Source organism: Zootermopsis nevadensis, unplaced genomic scaffold (assembly GCF_977971745.1).
Source record: "Zootermopsis nevadensis isolate Lab colony 2312 unplaced genomic scaffold, Znev_1.0 Znev_ptg000027l, whole genome shotgun sequence".
In the NCBI taxonomy this organism is placed as follows: Eukaryota; Metazoa; Arthropoda; class Insecta; order Blattodea; family Termopsidae; genus Zootermopsis; species Zootermopsis nevadensis.
Window position 1 is genome coordinate 1,785,813 of NW_028259159.1, and position 24,690 is coordinate 1,810,502.

General features: G+C 34.5%; 1 protein-coding gene across 3 annotated transcripts in view; it reads right to left on the reverse strand.

Moving 5' to 3' along the window:
• Positions 1–24,690, reverse strand: part of Cht10 (Chitinase 10) — a 48,277-nt gene that overhangs the window by 8,472 nt on the left and 15,115 nt on the right. For all 3 annotated transcript variants that reach the window (XM_087356366.1, XM_087356365.1, XM_022061374.2), the window contains 32 exons: positions 24,177–24,300; positions 23,686–23,973; positions 23,142–23,236; positions 22,758–23,001; positions 22,221–22,403; positions 21,355–21,638; positions 20,554–20,781; positions 19,794–19,992; positions 19,591–19,703; positions 18,845–19,067; positions 17,916–18,464; positions 17,149–17,336; positions 16,100–16,304; positions 15,723–15,859; positions 14,914–15,145; positions 14,468–14,647; positions 13,683–13,894; positions 12,621–12,756; positions 12,084–12,226; positions 10,505–10,690; positions 9,558–9,683; positions 8,794–8,956; positions 7,592–7,811; positions 7,214–7,347; positions 6,563–6,774; positions 5,808–5,943; positions 5,277–5,419; positions 4,326–4,511; positions 3,393–3,702; positions 1,934–2,112; positions 743–969; positions 454–587 (listed from right to left, as the gene is read on the reverse strand). In XM_087356366.1, coding sequence (XP_087212492.1) covers positions 454–587; positions 743–969; positions 1,934–2,112; positions 3,393–3,702; positions 4,326–4,511; positions 5,277–5,419; positions 5,808–5,943; positions 6,563–6,774; positions 7,214–7,347; positions 7,592–7,811; positions 8,794–8,956; positions 9,558–9,683; positions 10,505–10,690; positions 12,084–12,226; positions 12,621–12,756; positions 13,683–13,894; positions 14,468–14,647; positions 14,914–15,145; positions 15,723–15,859; positions 16,100–16,304; positions 17,149–17,336; positions 17,916–18,464; positions 18,845–19,067; positions 19,591–19,703; positions 19,794–19,992; positions 20,554–20,781; positions 21,355–21,638; positions 22,221–22,403; positions 22,758–23,001; positions 23,142–23,236; positions 23,686–23,973; positions 24,177–24,300 — 6,319 coding nt within the window. The remainder of the gene's footprint in view (positions 1–453; positions 588–742; positions 970–1,933; positions 2,113–3,392; positions 3,703–4,325; positions 4,512–5,276; positions 5,420–5,807; positions 5,944–6,562; positions 6,775–7,213; positions 7,348–7,591; positions 7,812–8,793; positions 8,957–9,557; positions 9,684–10,504; positions 10,691–12,083; positions 12,227–12,620; positions 12,757–13,682; positions 13,895–14,467; positions 14,648–14,913; positions 15,146–15,722; positions 15,860–16,099; positions 16,305–17,148; positions 17,337–17,915; positions 18,465–18,844; positions 19,068–19,590; positions 19,704–19,793; positions 19,993–20,553; positions 20,782–21,354; positions 21,639–22,220; positions 22,404–22,757; positions 23,002–23,141; positions 23,237–23,685; positions 23,974–24,176; positions 24,301–24,690) is intronic.

The window sequence follows — 24,690 nt, forward strand, 5'->3', positions numbered from 1 at the left end:
CTTAACAAATTTTTGTTCTGTGTGGCAGCATGCTGTATTGGGCTTAATATTCATATATTCCTGGTAAGAACTTATTGTTATTAGACAAACAAATGCTATCTTGAATAATTTTATGTGTCTGTTGAAATTGTAAATTCTGTAGTGCATTTTAGTGCATATACTAATGAAATGAATACCACATGGTTAAATGTCAGTCTTCTAGGTTGTAATGCTATGTGGACTTATAGGTAGTTATCAGACCTGAAAATTGAGGCAGTATGTTCCTCCAAAACATTGGTATTGCAACCCAGAACACCAATACTGAATTGAAAAACAGACAATAAATAATGGATGATACATTTAGAAAGTATGAACTATGAAAACATTCAATAAGAATTGAAAGAAGTTTTGAAGTCAACAGATCTGTAAGCTTGTACAGTGTGTGGCACAGGTTGAAGCTGATAATGAACTCACTATTGTCTATATCTGCCCAGGAGTCATGAGACTTGATAGTGAGAGTGCCCCCATCCATCACAGCAAAACCATATGTTATGTGTGTACACAGTGACCAGTCAATGTCTTCTGGGACATACCTTCCAATACCTTGCCTGCAAGAAAAAGGTCCATTTAGAATGGCTATGAAAAGCAGTTGCCAGTTTGGATGTGTACTAGACAGAGCTGCCTTGCTTCATATTTACAGACATTAAAAAGCTAGCAGTAAATGGACTGCTTATATTGATCACAGATTAACTTAATTTCTGACCTGTAAAATGCCCAGTTGGTAAAGTAGCAAACAACTTTGTATCCTGTGTCAGTTGGTTTGGGAGGCATTGTAACATCAGTACCAGGGGTGCTTGGTTTAACTGTAGTTGTAGGCTTAGTAGATGTAGAGGTTGGTGGATCTGTTGGCGGAGTGGTTGATGGTTCACTCCCAGCACTTTCAATTTCTCCTGAGTTGCATTTTGTATTCTCTGCCCAGTCACAGTGATCCTATAGATGTTTAGTATAATGCAAAATATAAGTCATCAGTTCAGAATTCTGACAGTGATTTTATATGTATTATTAAATTTTTATTAGATTATTATCAATGTAAAAATATGAACTGTGTTTATAAAATAGGGCATTCATCTTTCTAAAATGAAAATACTGTACTGGCACTAGACTGAAATGTTTTCAACTTTTTTTATAACTGCTTTTGTCTTGAGTTTTTAAGATGGCTTGGAAAATATTTATATGTATTGTATGTTGATTAATCTCCAGCAAAAGGGCACACACACACACACACACACATTTTTTTAAATAGTCACAGCTAGTTAGAAAAGCATTTAATTAAATACTTTTTCATAAGCATCTTATTTAATTTTACTCAGTATATTTCTGCTGAATGGTTAACATCCCTGATTCATATTTGGGTTAAATTTTTAGTCTTTAAGCCAACTACAATGAGGTCTTTTGTTGTTTTCTTTAATTACTACAGGTAAAGAGTACCCAAAATACACAATGACTGCTTCTTTCCGTTTGTACCTCTCTTCAGCTTATAAAGTTTCATTTACTAAACAAACAAAATGTTTTAGTTTTGCATCTTCTTCCAGTGCAGCCCAAATCTCCTCTCTTAGTACACCAACTGGCTGCAGCTTGCCAGTCAAAAAACAATGTGATATTATGATATTATATTCTTGAAGACATGGTTTTTGAGCACATTCTGCAACTGTGTGTAAGCAGGAGAATGCAGATTTTCTTCTTTGGTTTTCCACTATTCATGTATTTTTCTTATGCAATGCATTATCCCATATTTTGCATTGAAGAAGCAGAGTGGATTTATTAATGGTACATAGCTCACCCTTTTAAATAACAGTCACAATACAGTCAGTGTTAACTGATCCTAACAAACCTTTAGTCTATCACTCTATTACAGTAACTAAAACAGTTTATTTTAAATTATATTTGGGTTCACCTTGTTCCAGGAGAGTCCAGCAGGACATGTTTGTTCTGTAAGCATTCCAAACTGACACAGGTAATACTTGTGACAATCACTTGCATGCGGAGCAAAGATCTTTCCTCCACAGGTTGGATCTTTCATTGCTCCATCCGAGATAACTGGCTGGCTTGGGTACTGCACACGATTTTCAGATGCTATAAAATGACAAAAAGACAATATTATTAAAGACGTAGTATCATAAATAAGATTTCATATAAAAACCATTGAAATACTAATATCTGGTTTTAAATCTAATTTGAATCCCAACAGAGAAGTAAGTCTTAATCTAATAAAGCCAATGCAGTGTCATAGAAACACAAATTAAAAAATTTTGTACTGAATGTCATCATGCCTCCAGCTTTGTATTGAAAATGTTTCTGATTTATGTCTCACCAAGGTGACTAACTATCCTAACTCATATGTTAATGATTCTCATCAATCTTTCAAGGCAAATTCTGGACCAGTACCTTGTTATAATCTTGTAATTTTTTCTTTGGTGCTATATGACCTCACTGGTTAACACACTATCATTATTAAAATTATAACTTCATATTCCAATGCACCTAACTAATTTATCTTATTTGTGACAAGCTAGTAGGTCATACTTACAACAAACAAACAACTTATAATAAAAGCCATATTACAAGGTTGTAAGAGATGTCTAATAAATAACTATTCCAAATCAACTTTATACCATCCACAAAATAAAGTCTTCAGCTGAACTCATACTTTATATAACAATGGAATCTTCCTCTACATCACAGATATGGATGTCACAATAACAGGCATACTTTCGTTTCCTAATAAAATATGGACAATTCCCCTCTTGTTGACACTGAGACAGTCATATATGTACAAGGATATCTATTAGAATTCTGCTGATGATTTAAATCTCTTGTTTGTGAACAAAATGAGGGCCCTAAAGAAAAAGGAAAATACTGAAAATGGATACTAGTGCCACTTCTCATTTATAAGTGCAGTTGAAAATGTGGCATTCAATTTCTGTCATCAGATAGTATGTCCTTCCAGAAATTAAATCAGGGGATCAGCAGTAAGTAAGTACTTCTGAAACATCTCATAACCAAGGTATAGTCATCTAGACTTCCATGTGACTTCAGGGTACAAATTAAAATACAGTGCAGTGCAGTGTGATAGTTTCCTTCCATTTAAGGCAAAGAAATAGAGCATTTTAATTTTAAGATTAAAAAGAACATTATCACATGAACATATCCTATTTATGAGCAAATGTTATTCTCTTCAGAGAAGTCTCTGTATTTATCATATATTTCTGAACTGTTAAATAATATTGCTCATGATTTAAGTTAAGACAGCTAATATTACTGTTTGAATCATAGATAAACCATTAAAAGTTACAGCCTTATGTATGCAACAAATCATTAGTATCAGTAAAATATAAGATCAAAATGATACTTACTGTCTTCTTTGTGATTGTCAGCAGTGATATCACACTTAGGTCCTGGACCTGGGTAACTTCTGAGGACTCGATTGATGGTGCGGAGCAATGGATAGGATTCACATGAGCAAGTATTTCGAAAATCATCAAGATCGAGGGCCCAGATCATACCACCACCCAAGCCCATGTGGCGAATAAAGTTGGATTTGTATCGAATCATGCCTGCATCATCAAATGAGACCCACTGATCTCTTGAGTACGCATATGGCCCCATTCGACCCTCTGGGTCTTTTACCACCTTCCAACCTCTCTTCTGAATATTCATACAGATCTAGAGAAACATTAACAACAGAAATATGCATGTTGGTTAAGCATTCTAAGTTGTATTTTCTGAAATAACAGTTGCACCTGCAATTTCAGGAATTCATATTAATGCTTCTACTGTGTATGAATCAAACTGACAACATATGTGGAACCAACTAATGTAATGGGCAGTCTTTGTCTGTAAATAACTTGTCATGCTAGGCAAATTAATCGGTTACATACTTTATTAGTCTCTCACTTTATGATTTTTATATGAACATTATCATACTTAGATGAAATGTTAACTGATTTTTCGAAGATGATGGAGGCAGCAAGAACCTCTGAAATGTCGGCAAACTTCTACCAGACTACACGGTGTGACAATCCAGAAGACAGCCATCTTCACACTCACAATCGTAAAAACCTCAAATCCTATATAACTGATTTTTACTAATTCAAAATTACAAGAATTTAAAGAACTTATAAAATTCCAAATATAGTACTCAAAAGGTTAAAAAGAACATATTAAATGGAAAGAGTCAGTGTGGAAATGTATATTCACATGTTATTTATAATTAAAAATTTCAGTTTCTTATAAATGTAATTAACTTTTACTCAGATTCAGAACACTGTTTATTTAAATTAACTTACTTCATAGTAAGACAGAAATCCTCTAGCCCGAGTGGAGTCTCCAGCCTCTCCACCTCCATATGTTGGTGCATTGAGACCACGGTTGTTGTTATCTGCCAGACTGAATGACTGTCCATACATGGGCATGCCCATCACAATCTTCTTACGGTCTGCTCCTTGTTCAATCCAATAATTGATTGAGAAGTTCTAGACAATTACAAACAAAGTTAATATTTTACCAACTGGTGTGAATTCACAACTTGAATAAAATCTTGCATTTATAGCTGTAACTTCCTGCATCTGAGAATCTTAGTTTTGTATTCCATATGTTGTTATCATAAGAGTTAAATTTAAACAGTTTCTGTAAAGTTTCTTTGAAACACATTTTAGTCATGAAACTCTGTTGATAAGTAATGTATTTAAAATTCCACACTGGCTACATCTTCTTTGCAAAATTGTTATGAAGAAAGGACACTTTTTAAACTTAAATTTATTCTCCTTGTGTTACTTGTATCCATTCATCACAAGAATATTTTACATTCACGCTACAGGTGTCTCAGCTTAATAAAGGGAAGAGAACTGCTAGAAACTGTCCTATATGGACCAACATTGAATTCTGCAGAACTGTTTAATAAAAATCTTTAGTATCAAATTTAAAGCAAAATATAGTTTAACGTTGGTTTGTGCACGTGGGAACACAAATAAACATGATAACCTCAATAACTAAAACTTTTAAAACATTTCTCACAAAAAATGAGAACTACATTCAGTACATTGAAAAGAAAGGGGTAATTCAAAAGTAAATTCTCACATAAATGTGCAACGAAAAATATCACTGATAAAATAAATGAAGTAAAACATCTAGTAATGAAGTTATGGAGGGAGTACATTCTTTCACCTTCTTGAATTAAGTTAAATAGTTAAGTGATCAAAATAAATAAAGTGTCTGGTACTAGAAAAATGATGACTTACAGCATTAAAAGTGACATCTACATCATCAGGATGTGTGTACATGGGAGCCACATGACCTGTAATCTTGTCCCATTGTCCATGGTAATCATATGCCATAACTGCAATCCAGTCCAGGTTCTCTGACAGAGTGGGTACATCATAACCTAAAAAAATATTTATAATTTACTTATTTACTAAAATTAAGCATAATGTGAAAGCCAGTAATAAAAGAAAGAGACAAAACATTACATATTAGGTGAGAAATAGGATTTGACCTTTACTGTAAAGATAGGGGATTTAAATCCTCATACTATGGAGTTGCCAACTAGATTTTAACTGAGGTGTGGGGTACAAGTATGCTATTACAACACAAAGCCAGCTAAATAGTGTGTAAAACATAATACACAGCCAATGAAAGTTAATTAACATAATATATATTTTAACTTTTTTCTGAGAAGACATGGCACACATGTATAGTGTTAATATTAGCTGACAGTTTAAAAGTCTATTAGCCTGAACAATAAACTGAGGCAGTATACATATGGCACACACCTGCATCAATGACAACTTTGCTTGGTGATACAGCTGATGTCAGTAGATATCCTTTAGGCTTAAAAGCAGCCCTTAATTCCCTTACAAATGTTGCAAATGCTGCTTTGTCAGAGTCTGGACCCTTCTTACAATCCACCTAAAATAAAGATGGATGCCATTCAAATAAAAAATACTGAGATATTAAATTCCTCATAGCTACATTCCATTTGTATGTTATTGATTTTTTAAACTTTTATACCATTTAAAAACCAGAGGGAGGCAAATAATATAATTATTTTAAAAATATTACCTTCAAATGAAAAAAACATAAAACCAGGCAGGAAATTAAAGCATTGTGTAACAGTTCTGGAAAAATTGCCAGAATATGACCTTTCACCTTTGTGAATGGCTGGGAAATTCCCTGGATGGAGATTCCCCATGTAGGAATTCTCCACCCAGTCACTTCTATGTACTGAAATGTACATAAATTTAATGTGAAGAGCTCATTATTGTTGTCCGATTTCAACCAAAATTGGAATGTGAATGGAAACTATTCAATATCACATTGTCTAAACATATTCTTTGTGTTTCTTGAGTTGTTACATGCAGACAGATGGATAAACAGACAGACAGACAGAAATTGTGAAGCTAACATTGCATTTTTGCAATGAGGTTATCCAGTAATTTCTTCACTGTTGCTTGTTATGAGTGAATGCTTCAATAATAAACACAGAGAATAATGTCTATCATATTACTTGAAACAAATCAATACACACCTGCCAGCATTTAGGGTATTCCCAATCCAAATCTAAGCCATCAAAATTATGTTTCTCTATGAAGCCAGTGACATAGCTGATAAAGCGTGCTCTTGCTGCAGGGTTGTTTACTAGACGACTGTATTTGTCTCCGGCAGAATCATTCCAGCCCCCAATAGCCACCAGCACTTTCAGGCCCTTGGCTTTATATGCTGCCACCTTCTCATAAAACTCTGTAAAAATAGATGTATGTATCTGTAATCAAGTACTTTAAAAGGTAGTGAGATGATCTGTCCCTGATCTATCAGTGATATGAAATTATATGGAAATTCTAAAGAGCAATTGCATAAAAATACCAACACTGTTGTAATGGAGTTATGAACAGTGAAAATATATATCACTATTTTCAACAGGGGAAAACTTGCTGTTAATGACCATGTAACTGATGACTTGGTTGAACAACAGTTATAGTATGTGGTACTTATCAGTGTTCAAGATTAAATGATATACCAAACCAACTGACTCAGTGGTTCACTTGTCTAATCAACACATCTGTCAGCTAACATCCCAGCCTGGAAGTCAATTTTTTACTGTAGACAAAATGGATATGCTAGTCATGTGAAGTCTAAATTATTGGATTAAGAATGACAGCTAATTACTGAAAATACATACTGTTATCCAGGTCTGCCCAACTGTCATGTGGCTTGATGATCAGTTGATCACCATTTAGAACCGCAAATCCATAAACAATATGCGTGCACAGGTCAGCATCTATGTCACTAGGCAGGTATTTACCTACACCTTGCCTGTAAGAACAAATTAAACAAATGGTCCATTTTTAATAGCATTATAGATGTAGGTCAAAGTTAATTATTGTAACACAATATTTCACTATACCTGGTGAGACTCTTAGGTCACAGTATGGTATTTTGATGGCTAGATGGTGTAAAATAATGTAAAACTACCATTAAGGAAACTACAGAATTCTGTAATATCATATTTTATTTAAAAAAGTCCACAGAAAGAGGAATATTCCGCTGTTCTGTTTACCTGTACCAGGCCCAGTTTGTGAAGTAGCATACAACTTTAAAGTCACCACCAAGGGGAGAGGTACCACCCACAGTAGTTGGTCTAACTGTTGACTGTGTCACTGTTGCAGTTGAAGTCAAGTCAATTTCTGATGAACCGCCTAATAATGGTGTAACAGTACTGACTTGCTGCTGGCTCTCAGTTGAAAATGATGTTGTTGGTAGTTTGGATGGCTTTGGTTCTGTTTGAAGGAAGAAAATGTTTTCCCTGGATTAGACTTACAGACAGGAAATATTTATTCCCACAAAACAAGATCATTTTATTTTAATGAGGAAAAGAACACTACTGAATAATAAAAGCATAACAGTGATCATAAGTAAGCATTTAACATGGAGTATGATGCAATTCTGAAACTCTGTATCACAGCTGAGTAACTTTACAAGCACTTAAAATGAAATATTCAGAAGAAAAAGTGTATGAGTATAAAAATAATTTGTTTCAACATGTCCAATAAACAGAAAACTATGCTTCCAAAACAACATAAACTATTATCAAATAAGATAAACATGACATGGATGTCCATTTAAGTAAAATATAACTGCATGATTTGAACTCTGAGGTAACCCTTAATAGTCGTTGTGATGGTATGTGATGATAATCTGATCAAGTTTCATATTAAGCTTAAGGATTTGTATTAATTTATTTATGATTTATTTAATGGTCCTCTCAGTAACATAGGTTATATATCATAAAATAATAGATTGATTAATAAATAATGAATTGAAAATTATATGGAAGGAAGCAAATATGGCTAATTTTAAGGTACTATCCTATCATTTGCCTGGATGAAATGAGAAAAATAATGAAAAACCTCAGTCAGAATAATTCATCTCTGGACAGATTTTTGAATCTGGGACCTCCTAAATATGAATTAAAAATAGTAACCATTTGACTGTGACATTTAGTTTAAGCTAAAATAAATTTCAATGTACAAGCACCAATTGGTGCAATATTACAATACAGCTCATCCTAAGACATGGGAGTGTTGTTCACTCACACGCTTTAAAATCACAGGACTAATAAAAAGTTAGATAGATGGATTTTATCACCTATCATAATTAACTCTTACGATATTTTGAAGGTTATGAATCAGCAATCATAAGAATTTCTAATGAAAGAAAACAACATTAAAAAATGTTAAAATCTGTAACTGACATACTCACGTTCAAAGCCTTCAACTGTCTCTCCTCTGGGTGGGTCAGCTAGAACTTCTCTTATTGTATTGAGCAGAGGATGAACTCCTTCACCACAGCGATTACGAAAATCATCTAAATCCAGAGCCCACACCATACCTCCTCCAAGACCCATTTTGCGGATGTACTCAGACTGTAGCATAACATTAGAATAAACATGTTATACTTCAGGCAGAAACAACTGACAGGTTAAACAAGATTGTAAAAGTATACAGTGTAAACTTAACAGGAGAATTCATCAGAAGGAATTACAAATGATATACTGTCATTCATTCTCTTAAAATTACAATTAAGATAAGAAGTAAAAAATAAATAAATAAGTAAATAATGTTACAGTTTCACTGTACACTGTTATTACATATACTGCAAGTAAATTAAATACGTATAACTTTCATCATTTCGCAACAGTTTTCAATATTCACTTATATGACACTTGTAATATTTACACAAAACTTTCAGAGGGAAACAAATGCAAAGAATCAATTAACAACAACAACAATAATAATGTACAAAGTTCATACATTATGTAATGTTAATTACTGAATATATTTCAGTAGCTTAATACATTATGTTTGCTGATGTTGCAGACAAGTTAATACTAATGAAGATAGAAATTCTGAATTTCTTCATTCTGTAAGTGACACAGAGATTCTAGACCTATGTTTTAAAAATGAATCATCACTCTGTCCCTGTCCAAACAATTTAATGACAGTAATCTTGCTGTCTGCTCTCACCTTAAGCCGAATAGTTGCAGCATCATCATAACTGACCCACTGATTGCCATGGAATGCATATGGCCCCATTCGCCTCTCAGAGTCTTGTATGACTGTCCAACCATGATTCTTTACTCGATCACAGATCTTTAAGAAACAAGATTTTTTTTACACATCATAAACCAGTAACTCTAGTGAAAATACATCTCCTCTAAATTATTCATAGGTAAATTTTACTTGTATAAGAAATGTTATTAATTAGTATATTATATTGAAGTAAATCTAGATCACATTTAGGTGAAGAAACACTTTGCAACTGTATAAGAAAATGAATCTGTAAGAAGGAAATAAAATAAAGATGTGTGGTGAAATCAGAATACTTAAAGCATTATGCCCTTTTCCTTATCTACAGCGAGAAAAAACAGTTTTTTAGGTGATGTTATCTAAATGAAAGAACTGCACATGCATTATGAAAGACTGGAATGAAAAAGAATGAGAGTTGGTTAGAACCATTTTCTGCACAATACACAAGTTCTGTCTAGATAATATGAGGCTGTAGACATATAATATAAATGAACATTCTTAATGGATTCTTTAATTGATGACACTGGAATAGTAATAGCTGAGATTATTTTTCACAGAAATAACACCCACATCTGAGATTTACCAATGTATAGCCAGATCATTAACAAGACTCAAAACTATACTTCAAGGATGACAAGTGATAGTGATAAATCTGAAATATAATGAACTTTTCAAGATATACAGGCATTTAAGATGCATGATACATCATACAGACCAACCCCTGCAATGCTGTGGAATTAAACTCCATCTTGATGATAAAAGATTGATAATTTATTAACCCATTAAAATCAAAACACTTACTTAATTTCAGCAACAAAAAAGAATTGTCAGGTGTGGAAAACTAATAAAGTACCAGCATTGCTTCTAAGCAGCTACATCCATACCTCATAGTAAGCAAGAAATCCTGCGGCACGAGTAAACTCCCCGGCCTGTCCTGGTCCTGGTGCACGAGCATTTAGCCCATTTGTGGAAGGTTCAGCTAACTGGAATGACTGCCCATACAAGGGCATTCCCATCACAATTTTTCGACGTGGGACTCCTTCAGAGATCCAGTAGTTGATGGAGTAGTTCTGAAAGAGAAAGTATATTTTTTTATCTTCAACATCACCTGGCTTTAAAATCAAATTATTTACAAGATAATTTAATAGATTAAGCAGATATACCACATAGGCATAAACAGGGGTTATAGAAGAGGGATAATTTGTAAATGTACTACAAAATTCAAACTCAAACTAATGTGGCAGTGTTTACATTAACCTAATTAATAGTGGATTATAAGACATTGAGCAGTTCATGAACCTTAAATGCACCCACTGTACCATTCATATAGATAAAAGACTATTGATAGACCATACATCATATAAAGAGATTAGTTACTGATAATGATTTTAGAGGAAATAAGAGAACCTTGCAATGAGAGTTAGGGGAGATGAATACTGAAACTTTATTCAGTACAAATCATACACAGACTGTCAAATATTGTACAAGCTGGTTGCAGGCTCATTATCAGCCACAATGTCAGCTTGTCACATGACCTTTACACTTCTGCACATGATTCATTACATTATATAAATGCTGTTAGGCTCAGTCACGTTTGTGGGTGTTTTTGTGACAACAATTTTACTGCCCCCAATAGTAGAAAATTATGATATTTAAACTGTACACATTTCTGAAATAATGATTAGTTTTCCTCACAACTACTTAAGAAAAAATATTTTGATATTTATTTTATGTGATATTAATATTTAAAATATACATCACATCTTTGTTTATATCATGAGAACATCTGTTGATCACTAGATTGCAAAAATGCATAACTATGATCAAAAATAAAACCAAACAACAGTTACAAAATGAGAACACTTTCCTTCTTCAATAACGTGCTTATCACATAATACATCATGTGTTAAAACTATCTCTGACATACATTAATTCTTCAGGACTTGGAAATTATGCTTCAGAAAATAAAAATAAAATTCAAACACTTTGTGACTGAGTGAAAAAAGTTTTCACCATTTTTATATGTGTATGAGCCATTATAGAATTAATATTTTGTGTTTAGTGCTCAAAAACATGTTTAAAACCACTGGTTTTGTTTGTGGATTTGGTCTCACACTTTTAATATTTATTTGAGTACGACTATGCATAAACATTTCAGTTAATTTGGGTTACGAGTTTTTTATGAGCAAAGATTTGGTACTGGTAGAAAAATCTCAGTGTGTATGAGAATGAATGTGATCTATTATAAACAAAGAATAATTCATGGAAGTCATGCTTTTTATCACATGGCTTTTAGAACCATAATTCATTGCAAATGTTTATAATAGCTACAGTTGAATAACTGAAAGTTGGCTGCAAATTATTATTCAGTGTGTTCTTCCAAATAATTTCCAAAATGATTAACACCCATGTTTAAACACATACACATGAAGACCAGTTAAGGGTGAAATGAGAATAACTCACTGCATTGAAGAAGAAGAAATCATCATCAGAGTGGAAGTACAATGGTGCTACATGACCAGTCTTCTTATCCCACTGACCATGGAAGTCATAGGTCATAACTGCAACCCAATCCAGGTTCTCACCAAGAGCCTTTACATCATAACCTGGGAAACAATTATAATGAGAAGTGCTACCACTACAGAACTTCTGTTTAATTTTAAGAGAGTTAAATACAACAGAAAATTAACATTCATTTCTGTTAATGTGGATAAATTCATGAATAATAAACTTGTACAAATGATGGGAAAATATACAGCAGATTGATATATAACAATGACTGATTGTGCTGAAAATGTCTACTGTGCACACATGATGTTTGTTGTGGCTCTTTCTTGCACATTTGTCAGCCCATTTGTCCTATTCACTTTTCATTTAGGTGAGAAAACAATGCATCAGTGCTTATTAACTTCACCAAGTATATTCCCTGTCCCATACAGCCCAGTACCTTCACCAGCAGGTACAGAGACAGGTAATAAACAAAGATTACGGAATACTAACCTGCATCAATAACAGTTTTGCTGGGAGAAACAGCAGATGATAATAACAGGCCCTTGGGGTTAAAAGCTTGCCTTAGTTCTTGAATCAATGCAGCAAATGCAGCCTTGTCTGAATCAGGGCCCTTGTTACAGTCCACCTATTAAATTAATAAAAAACGTACAATTCGTAAATCCTAATTTTTCATAATATTACACAGTTTAATCCTGTCCACAATTTATATTGAGATCATATTTATTTACAAAATGGCACCTAAAAGTGTTTCTCACACAAAAATAGATTATTCAATAGCAGGGCTCTGCCAACAGACATTTCACTCAAAATATACTTTAAATTGTTGAGTGAATTTAAGAAATGTTCTATAAGTGTTTAGTGTTAGAGTATTTAGTGAAACAAAATTAATGATATGCATAACAACTGGATGTTAGTTCACACAGCATAAGAACATATATTTGCCATTAACAGGTTGAAAAAGAAATTCCCATGACTTTACCTACTTTAATTATAATGTTCAGTCAAGAAAAAGGACATGTTTTGTACTATGAATATTCATATATTTATTTAAAAAATATTTTCTAAATGTGTTATTTGAGTTATCCTAGTCTGTGTTCTTTTTCCATAGAAGCATTTTAGTAATTACTATGTTATTCCCACAACTGCATCTTTAACCTGTCAGTGACAGCCTCCATATATGGTACAGATTTCAGTTTGTCACATGATGCCTGTCTCCACACTTGGTATAAACCAGGTATGAGGGGTTTAAACCTCCTATATCCACAGGCTAGGACACATTTGAATAGAATCACTGAAGGTTTAATTATAACACCCAGATAACTTAAAGCCCTGGCACAGCAAATTTAAGAAGCCTTCATAAGTATTTTCAGGCTCAGACTTCAGTGTCAAACAATTTGGGACAAATGAGTACACGTCTCACTTCAGTTAGCTTCCAACAACAATATTCAAATCTGACAACATGGCAGAACTGACAGCTCAGAATTTGTTGTTGTGAACATTTAACATGGCTGAAGAGATATATGAGTACATATTCTTCACACATGCACTCACCTGCCAACACTTCGGATACTCCCAGTCAAGATCAAGTCCATCAAAGCCATGCTTCTCTAGGAACTCAATAACATGTTTGACAAATCTTCGGCGTGCAGATGGGCTGTTAACCAGACGACTGTACTTGTCACCTGCAGAGTCATTCCATCCTCCAAGAGCAAGTGATACTTTCAGTCCCTTCTTCTTATACTCCACCACTCGTTCATAGAACTCTGAATACCACAGCAATAATTCCTTAGATTACTATTTTGAATAGTCAACTTAAAGTTTAAGTTGCTACTATATATTGCTACGACACTGTCCTAATACTAAATAAATCCATAGAACAGTCCTATTTGGGAAACTAATAGCCACTCAGACAGTCAAGAAATTATCCACCTTTCATGGAACCTACAACTTCACTATAATATTCATAAGAATAAACCACTGGACCTTATACTGAACTAGTTCAATCAAGCCCACATACTCTCATAACATTTATTTAAGATCCATTTTAATGTTACCTCCCATGTAGGCCTAGGTTTCCCAAGGGGTCTCCTCCCTTCAGCTTTCCAAACTAAAATTTTGTATGCATTTCTTATTTCTTCCATGCATGCCACATATACTGCCCATCTTATACTCCTTCCTACAGTTATAAACACCAAACATGAGGCAAATATGCTAAGGATAAAAAAAGAACCAAAATTACATTTTGGTGTTGTCAAGAACTATTTTAATCATAATACTTACTCTAAAATATGTGCATGAAAAAGTAAAATTAGTAACATTTTTACATTTACACTTACTGTTATCATAATCAGCCCATGAATCATGAGCTTTCACAATCAGGTTTTCATAATCCAGCACTGCAAAACCATATACAATGTGGGTGCAGAGTCGTTCATCTATTGTCTCAGGAAGATACCTTCCTATTCCTTGACGATACCAGGCCCAGTTTGTGAAGTAGCATACTACCTTAAAATAGCCTGCAATAGGAACATAACCTGTTGAAGTTTTACCAATGCCAGTAAAAGCATCATCAGTTGAAAATTTGTGATTCTGCTTAATCTTTCCCATTGCATACGAAGTCCCCCTAAAACCTGTGGAACTAACTGCTTGTTTCTCTTCATACAGCTTTATTGTCATATCAATTTAGAAATAACCCAACTATGAATTTATGAACATTTCTGTTATTCACCAACACATGATATCCCACAAACTGGTTGTATAAGTAAGATGAATACATAATTACCAGATAATGTACCACCTTGTGGAGGTCTTGTGGTCTCCACTGTAGGAAGACTAGGAGTGGAACTTATCACTTCACCACTACTAGACAGTGTGCTCTGAGCTGACCATGTAGGTGGAAGTGTTGGTTTTGTTGGTGGAGAACTTGGTCTCACAGTTGGTAAATCATCTGGTTTTAAACCACCATCTCCAGATTTGCAATGGGTATTCTGAGGCCAGTCACAGATACGTGCAGCCTTAAACAAACCAGAAATAAAACATACATTACATAACATAAACATATGCAGAGATATTACCTAAAGGATTCCTGATAAGAAAAAGAATATCAACAGCTGCTATTAGATAAACAAAACTTCAGGGCAGACAAAGTCTCAGCTATCTAAAGTACTCTGTGCTACCAATACAAAACAAATTTTAAGGCCCTTGAATGTACTTCATATATGGACCACACTGAACAGCCAATATTTTCCAAATACACATATGTAGTCACCTGAATATCCATGCTATGACCATAAATACACACTTACCTCTGTCCAGTATTCTGATGAATACAGATAAAACTGGTTAATAAAATAATTATTTCAACACTGTGGTCTTCAGGCACATTTACAATCCTCATATTCAGTTCACAGAGATAGCTTGGCCTACACTATTTTCAACATAACTGGGTCCTATCACAAACACGAGACTGATATTAATAAATACTGATTAGCCGCAGCAATAAATAAAAACTAACACCTATAAATATCTGTAGCAGTGTGCTAGCTGTTACAATTTTTGTGGTTTTATATCCTTTTATGTAATCTTACTTACATTATTCCAATGCAGTCCTGACCCACAGGAGAACTCTTGGTATGTGCCCCATATGCAGACAAGATACTTAGTACAGTCACGGGCTGAACTAAACTCTCCGTCATTACAAGAACTGCCTTTTTTAATCTTCAGAAACTCTGTATCACAAGAAAATCAAAGTGTTTTATTGATGTTATCATAACTGTCAGATGGTTTAAAAAATATCAAAACTTTAAAACACTTCTGCTGGAAACAGTGATTCTGACTTTATTCTTTTAAATTTGGACTTATAAAAAAAAGACAGATATAGCGTATTAAGTTAAAAATGCTTCCATACAGCAGAAACCTCAGGAGTAAAACTCATACTGTACTGGCAGAGTATCTGATATAGGACTTACGTGGATATTCATATGAGAGTGACAAGGAATTTGCACATTGTACATTAAAGGTCCAGTCACACATTGTCTGTGCTTGGTTCCACACTAGGCCTGGAGCACATGTCTGCTTTAATGGAATGCCATTAACACAAATGTAGAAAGTTGTGCAGGATACAGGATCTGGGTAATACTGACCACTAGAACATCCCTCAGCTACTACTGCAACCTGTAAGCAATTGATGTACTTCAAATCACTGAAGGACATTTATCTTTCAAGTGTTTTGTATATATTTTCATTTATTCTGCAATCCTACTCTAAGGGTTGTGGCTTATGCCTTCAGACATGCTCTCAGACCAACTGGCTAGGTCAAACAGTTTTGATTGGAGCATCCAGCTTGTAAAATTTTCAATTTCCTCTTCAAGAGGTGGCTGGCATGGAGGGCTTGCAGCTTAACATGGGTACAGTATTCTTCACATGACAGAGTTTTGATTCTATCAAAGGTGAAAAAAGAGGAAGGCATGCAGAAAAATAAAATATTCTCTAGATTCAGCTGGTCTTAAACCTGGGATCTTCTGGTTGCCTTTCTCCTAGACACCCAAATTTAGTTGCATCTATAATTTAGCATCCAATTCTTTTGCTGGTAGGTGGAGCGATGGCTAAGCTAACATGATAAATTGAACAATTAATTACTGATTTTAAATGAAAATGTTTAGAGTTCAGTTTCCTGCATATAAATATGTGTGTTAACAATAATCCACTTAATGGAGGATCTTATTTGTGTTTAGAAAACAGTATGAATCATGTGGAAAGAGCCACAGACCAAGGACTGTAACTACTAATTTATAATCACAAAATACTAAAGGTTTTTTGGAAAGAAATGCATTTATACAGCATTAAATAGTTTCAATACATAAACTGTAAACATAAATGGTTGACATATAGACATACATACTTCTATTAATATTAATAATTTTAAGTATTATAATTCTTCATTGAATATTTACTTACACTTTACAAAATTTCAAACTTATTTTCCATTTCAACTAAGCCAAAAATATGATGCAAATACCTCTGTACTTGGTTCAATTGTAGTGGCTGGTTTCTTGGATGGTGTCCACCACCCATCTGGTCTATGTGTTGTTGTTGTTGTTGTACTTGTGCTTGTGCTTGTCCACCAGTGGTCCCATCCTGCTGTACTTGTTGACTGTACTGTAGTCCACCATGGAGAAGTTTTTGTAGTTGAAAATGTTGTAGATTCTGCAGCAGTGTAAAATCAGTTAATGGAAAATTAGCATATTTTCCTTCCTCTAATTCACTTTTTCATTTCAGTGTTACAATGATAGACATGTTACACAAGTGTAATCATTGTGTTCTATTCAGAGAAATTCCATATTTATGATCTTTGGGCAAGCATTATCAATTTGTTTCACATTTCAAGATAAATTGATATTTCTATGAATTGAAAATCTTTCATTGCTATTAAAATTTAATGGCTAGAGAGACAGGTAAGACAATAGGAAGTACAGCAGTAAATATATATTCTTGATTATAAAGTTTTCTTACTTTAAATCAATTACACTGGGCATAAATATGATAGTTCTCAATTTTGGAAATCTCTGGCCAGAGCTACACAACTCCAGGTTTAAAATCCCTTACCTACAATGGAAAGAATGCAGCACCAGTACCTAACACAAATTGAGAAATCATTATTTCTTTAGTATATATACATAAAAAGTGGACACGCTTCATTTACAATATGCCTATAATGCCTATATTCCAATTTAGAAGTAAATTTTATGGTTGAACTCCTATGTAAAGTCTGCATAAGCTACTCACGTTTTTCACATTTGGCTTCATTTGGCCAATCACAGACTTTGCTCTGAGTATTCCAGTGCAACCCACCAGCACAGTATTCTTTTCTCAACTCTCCCAGAATGCAGCGGTAGTATGCATTACAGTTTGAAGGATCAGGAAGATATTCTCCTGCATTGCAAGGTGTTCCTGGCAGAGGAGCATCAGGTGCAGATGTGGTGGGTGGCTTTGTTATAGCAACAGTCGTGGTAGAGGGACGATGGGTAGTAGTTGGTGTTGTGGTAGGTTGTGGAGTAGTGGTTGTGGTAGGCTGAGGAGTGGTAGATGTGGTAGTTGTGGTAGTTGGGGGTTGCCACCATGGTGGTAATGTAGTGGTTGGCCTGGAGGTGGTAGTCGTAGCAGTTGGTGGTTGCCACCAAGGTGTTGTTGTTGTTGTTGTTGTTGTTGTTGTTGTTGTTGTTGTGTTTGATGTTGTAGGTCTTGTAGTAGTGGTAGAACTTGAACTAGTCCAGTCTGGCCAAGTTGAAGGTGAAGAAGTAGGTGGTTCATATGATGGTGTTGAGCTGATTTCACCTACATTTTAAAATAATTTAAAATCACATCAGTGAAATCTAGGAGTCCATTTTGTCAATTTTATGTGTATTATATATATATATATATATATATATTTTTCAAAGAACTTACTAATGTGATAATTATATTTTGTTACCAGATATTAAATAAACCTAATGCAGTTGTCAGCAGCAGCTTGTCATTAAGGGCAAGTGCCTCATTAAAACACAAGTACCATTTTAAATGCCAAAAAAGAATGATCAATTTATTCACAATAGCAATGCTTCTTAATAGGGTTTCTTTAGTGCATTTACCTATCCTGGTTCCACCTTATAAGTTGCCACTAGTAATCATCTAAGTACACAAAAACCTATCACATCAACAAAATAATTACAACTTGCCTGTATCTATACCAGTAGTAAGGGTGGGTGGTTGTGGTGTGACAGGTGCAGGTGGTTTGGTGCAGTCTGTTCTGCTGGGCTCCCGCTCTGGTAAGTTGCCCAACAGACGGTTGATGGTTCGCAACAAAGGGAAAGGTTCTCTGCAGCAAAGGTTGTTAAAGTCATCCAAGTCGACTGTATATGCCACTGCTCCACCAAAACCCATATTTTTAATGTATTTTACCTGCAGATAAAATAAATGTTTAGTCTTTTGGAATAATCCAAATTACACTTCATTTATAATAAATAATAATCAGTATGAAAGACCCAATCCTCCAGCTTCCATTTTATGAACACAGTTAAAAGTTAGAGTAGGTTTCTAATGTTTATACATGTAGTTCTCTTAGAAGAAACAGAGTAAGTGAAATTATTAATTTTACAAGGGTTTGAGGACCTTGTTCACATTATCTAGAATATTCTATAACATAACACCACTATTCAGTATCTGAAAGCATGGTTCATTTCTGCTACAGTGTTATCTTTAAGAAAGCTGATATTTTATATTTATATTAACACAGTAGTTACTCAGCTGTACAACAAATTATTGGTGCATAATAAAACAGTGTTTGCTATTTATTAGGTTGATAGGTTAAAGCTAGCATTTGCTATTTTGTTTCACCCATGCATACGTAAAGTGCCAAAGCTGTTATATTTTAAGCAGTATATTTCAATCTTGATATCTTTTCACTGTTAGCTTCTAAACATACCTTCTCTTTGACAGACTCAACATCCTCATAGCCAACCCACTGGTCATCTGAATATGTGTATGGACCTGTGGCTCCATAACGGTCATGTTTCACTGTCCAGCGCTGGTTACGAACTGCAAAATTGTTACAAATTATCTAATTGACCTTTTCATTGCTACAGATAAGAAATTTCCGTTTTTCAGAAATGCTCATTATCAGCTTACCTGTGTCACAAATCTCATAGTATGCCAGCATGCCGGGTTGATTGGTAAACTTGCCAGGTCTACCTGGACCATTCGATGGTGCTCCTGGATCAGTGTCTGTCATAGATGCCAATGTGAAGCTCTGTCCATAGAATGGAATTCCAACCAGCAGCTTGTGACGAGGGGCTCCCAAACTTACTAAGTACTCCATGGTATAATTCTATTTGGCAACAGAAAACTGATTATTTTCCAGGAACTGAATCTGGGAAGAAAAGGTTGTGACCTATTTCAAGGTACTATAGTCTAGAGGAATTAAGGAATATCATCAAAAGCTTCAATCAGAATAGTTGGTTTCCCATTCAACATTCAAACTGAATTCATTCCGAATATTTGTCAGAACCATGACTACTTGAACCAACTTACTCAGACATATAATATGGCTAAAAATATTTTAACTCTACACAGTTCCAACACTGTCTGCACTGTTTCCAAGTATAAGTCTTGTCTAGACTCAAAACTGTTTTAATATGGGCAGAATTTAATATAGTGCAATTATTTTATACTGTAAATCTTGACATTCTAATACCACTAGCATCACCTAAAATAGTCATATAAAATAAAAATACTATAGTAACAAAATTATCACTTTATTTCATCAAAGTTAAAAAATTAGACTGACATACCAACTTCATCCAATAGAAGATATTGAGCAGGTTATCACATAACTTAGTAATACATGACTGAGGAAGTATTTCTAACATTAGATGATGTGTAAACATACCGTGTTGTATTGAGGGACTTGATCGCCACTACGGTAGTACAAAGGACTGACATGTCCCAAAATCTTCTCCCAAGCTCCATGATAATCATAACTCATAACAGACATAAACTCAACATAACGCCCAATTGCAGGTAAGTCATATGCTTGGTCTATCACCTCCTTGTAGCCTGACAGTGCAACTGCCAACACTAATGGGGGCTGTTGTCTCTGGAACTCCTTGCTCAGTTCCTGTGGCAAACATTTCTTATGTGTATATTATTTACCAAAACGAAAAGAAACAAAGATAAGGCAAACAGACAAAGAAAAACAGGCAAAAGCCAGCCACTTAATCAGCAGCATAAATTGTAAACATTTGTTTCAAAAAATAAATAAAAAATAGGCTATATTCTTTATGTGCAAAGTAAGAGTCACTAACCCTTTAAAGCCAAATAGTAATTATATGTACCTCTCAATGACTGCATTTTGTCCATAGAGTGTATTTATGATTTTAATGATGATTCTCAGAGCAAACAGTGATTATATCCTCAAAAAAGCATCAACCAATTGATCTTTGTAATGGAGAAGAGTGTTTTTATTTTTAGGTATGAACTGAGATTTTAAATATTATTTAGATGAGTTCTGGCTTGAAAGGATTAAAAGATAATATAAATTTACATACTGCAAGGTTTTTCATAACTGCTTAGGCTACCGCATGACATTTCAAAAAGGATGGCCAATTTTAAAATTATTTTACTTTCTGATGAGCTGTATTTACAATGTTGAAAATTCTATCTAGTTATCTTAATTCAATTTAGAACTTGCCTGGATCAATTTAACAAAGTTAGCTTTATCTGAAGCAGGTCCTTTGTTACAATTAGACTGCCAACATTTTGGATAGTTCCAGTCAAGATGAAGCCCCTTGAAATTATGTTGTCTTAGATAACTGACCACACTAGCCACAAACTTTCTTCTTGTAGCACCATCACTCACTAAACGGGAATATTTATCTCCCGTTGAGTCAGTCCAGCCACCAAGAGCTAATAGGACCTTCACATCAGCCCCATGTATCCTGGGACCATGAAGAGAGGTCAGACGCTGGTAGAAATCTAAACAAAATGAGATAGAAACAATTTTATTATCAACAGGTGCATTGCATTACAAAAAAGCATGAGAAATGGTGTACAAAACAGGAATATGTATTAGGAAAGCTATTTTTAAATTTAACTAAAACTGGGGTATATTTGCATACTGAGGCAAAACGGAGGAGAAGACTGAGGTTCCACAATATACTAGCACACTTCAAGAAAAGCTCCAAAAGATCTTAAATTTCATTCCATGAGCCACTGGAGATCCCAACTGTACACAGGTAAGTAAAAATACAGAAAAATTATTGCACAAACTGCATGACACTCTGGTGGCTCTCATAAACTTCATGCATCTTTCCTGTTTCATCTGTGGTGTTCAAAATTATTTATCTCCCCACCCCCTTAAAGACTGAGCCTCCACTTAAACGATATACTCTCGTGACTCACCATTGCAGTAGTGAAATTTATTCTCAGGATACCTACTGGTAATGCTAATGGGAGTCATTTAAGTAGAAATCTATGATAATCAAAATAATATTCATGCTTTACTTGCAGCAAAATTGCACTTTAAGACCTTCCAAAATTAGATCTAAAATTACTCACTGTTTTCTAAATCTGCCCAGCTATCAAAAGGCTTCACAACAAGTTCTTCAGGATCAAGGGAAGCATATGCATAGACAATGTGAGTGCAGAGTCTGGAGTCTACATGCTCAGGGACAAATTTGGCATCACCCTTCCGATAAAATGCCCAGCTTGTGAAATAGCATACAATCTTGTAGTCTTCCTCTGAAATCAGGAGAGAGACCATAAACTCACAGTGCAGCATGGAAAATTATTTGAGTTTTATTTTTAAATAAATATGAAGGCAGAAAAATTGAGGAAGGGAGGTGTCCATATTACTGTGTGTTATTCTATTTCATACATTCACATGTATAAAATTATTACATTTATTTTGAAATAATTAATGAATCTGACTCCAAACAGATAAGAGAACTATGGATATACATGTGAAAGAAAATAAAGAACTATTGGCATGAACATGGCTGCAAAAAGAAAAATCCCTACTATATTATAGAAGCACTCCAATTAAAACTTTTGATAGTACAGTCTGGCACTTGGAAAATCCTAATGTATGCTTACCTGGAAGGAATTGCTTATTGTTAAGCTTGACACTGTATCTGCTGAAACCAACATTATTATTGTCCTCGCTAATAATGGTTTCTGGATACAAGAAACTGCTCACAGCATGATTTAAGTCTTCTACTGCCTTTACAGCTGCACTGGGTGGTTCAGTGCAACGTGTTGAAGTGCCATAGTAACAAAGCCCCATTGCAGGATCAAAAAACTGACCCATTCCACAGGCAAAACGATATGCTTTTCCATCCTGTGAGAAAAATAAATGATAAAGATGGGACACTTAAAAGATAAATTAATTTCAAATTTATGATGTCATCATGTCAGTTTAAATCAAGAGACAAATTTTTCACCACAGAACTTGATTCTAAAGATACTGCATATATTTACCTGACACCAGTAATAGTTTCGACAATTTTCATGGTCTTCATAAAGTCCATTATTGATGCAAATATCCTTAGATATGTTATCTGTTACTGAAGTAACTGTAAAATAAACATATGAAGAATATTGGTAATATTTAGATGAAAGAACCTTTAATCCAGAAGCATGATTAATAATACAATGCTGGGAGGATATAAAGTAAGCTGTTAAAATATATGAGTACATTAGAAAAATAAAGAATACTATCCATTCCTCTTTTATCAGCACTGCCAAACAAGACAGCCAATTGGTTAGCTCTCCTATTTCATATTCAGGAGGCTCTGCTTCAAATCTCAGCCTGGAGATCAGTTATCCCATCTGAGGTTTTTGTGGTTTTACTCAGTCCCTTCAGGCAAATGCCAGTATAGTACCTTAAATGAGGCCATGAATGCTTTCTCCCACATCTTTTCTAGTTTGTTATTCACTCATCATCCTACATCATTTGAGCTATACGGTCTGAGCTACTAAAAATGAGCATAAAATAAACCAAAAATAAACAAAATCAACATACCTGCTTGTAATTCCTTGCCTGTTTGTGAACCAGGCGTGTTATCACAGCCAGCAATATGTGGCCAGTTACACGAATTCAAAGATGAGTCATAATGGAGACCATCAGGGCAGAGATAGGTGTGCTTCATGCCCCATTCGCACAGATAGTAGACTGCACAGTTATTGGGATCTCTCACAAAGCCCTGACCAGTACAGTTCACCTGGTCTGCTTCAACTGACACTGGTGAGCCAGGTATTGGTGGTGGGTTGAATACTGGCCACTGTGAGATTGGCTGCTTATCCCCATCAACTGCAACACAGTTTCCCATTACCATTAATCTTCATCAGCCATATGCTTTGGTTTCTACTGGTCATGTGTAACCATATAATATTTCTAAATCATTAAACTACAGAGTTAAGTCCAGCCAAGAGCCCTGTAGTGTAAGGGTTTAAATCCCTGTTCCCATATAATAAAGGTTAAAGAACATAAATAAAACATAAATAATACTTTACCAAGCAGAGAATTTCTCACAGTGGATAATAATGGCCATTTTTCCCCATACAGGCCTTCAAAATCATCCAGGTCTGCAGCCCATACCATGGCTCCTCCGAGACGATTCTTTTTAATGTAAGCCATCTAAATGAACAAAGAATAAGAAGAAACCATTAAATTACTGTCATTCCCAACAGATGTGACATAAGTATTAGTTGTATAACAAACTGATATAATGTAATGGCTTTAAGATGTCTTTTACAGTATCATCTGCTTTGATGGGGGTGAAACAGCATGGATGAAAGTCAAAATAGTTCAGAATTATAAAATGTAAAATTTCTACACATGTTACAAGACCAGCACCAAGCTTAATAATGAAACAACACAAAAGTTATCTGGTTGAATCAATTTCATTCAAGATATAAAGAACATCTGAATTTGGTTTTTCTTTTAACATATTATATCAAATATATAAGGTTTACATGCATTAATTTGAATAGGTATAAATGCAGTGCCTGTTTCAAAGAAGAGCAC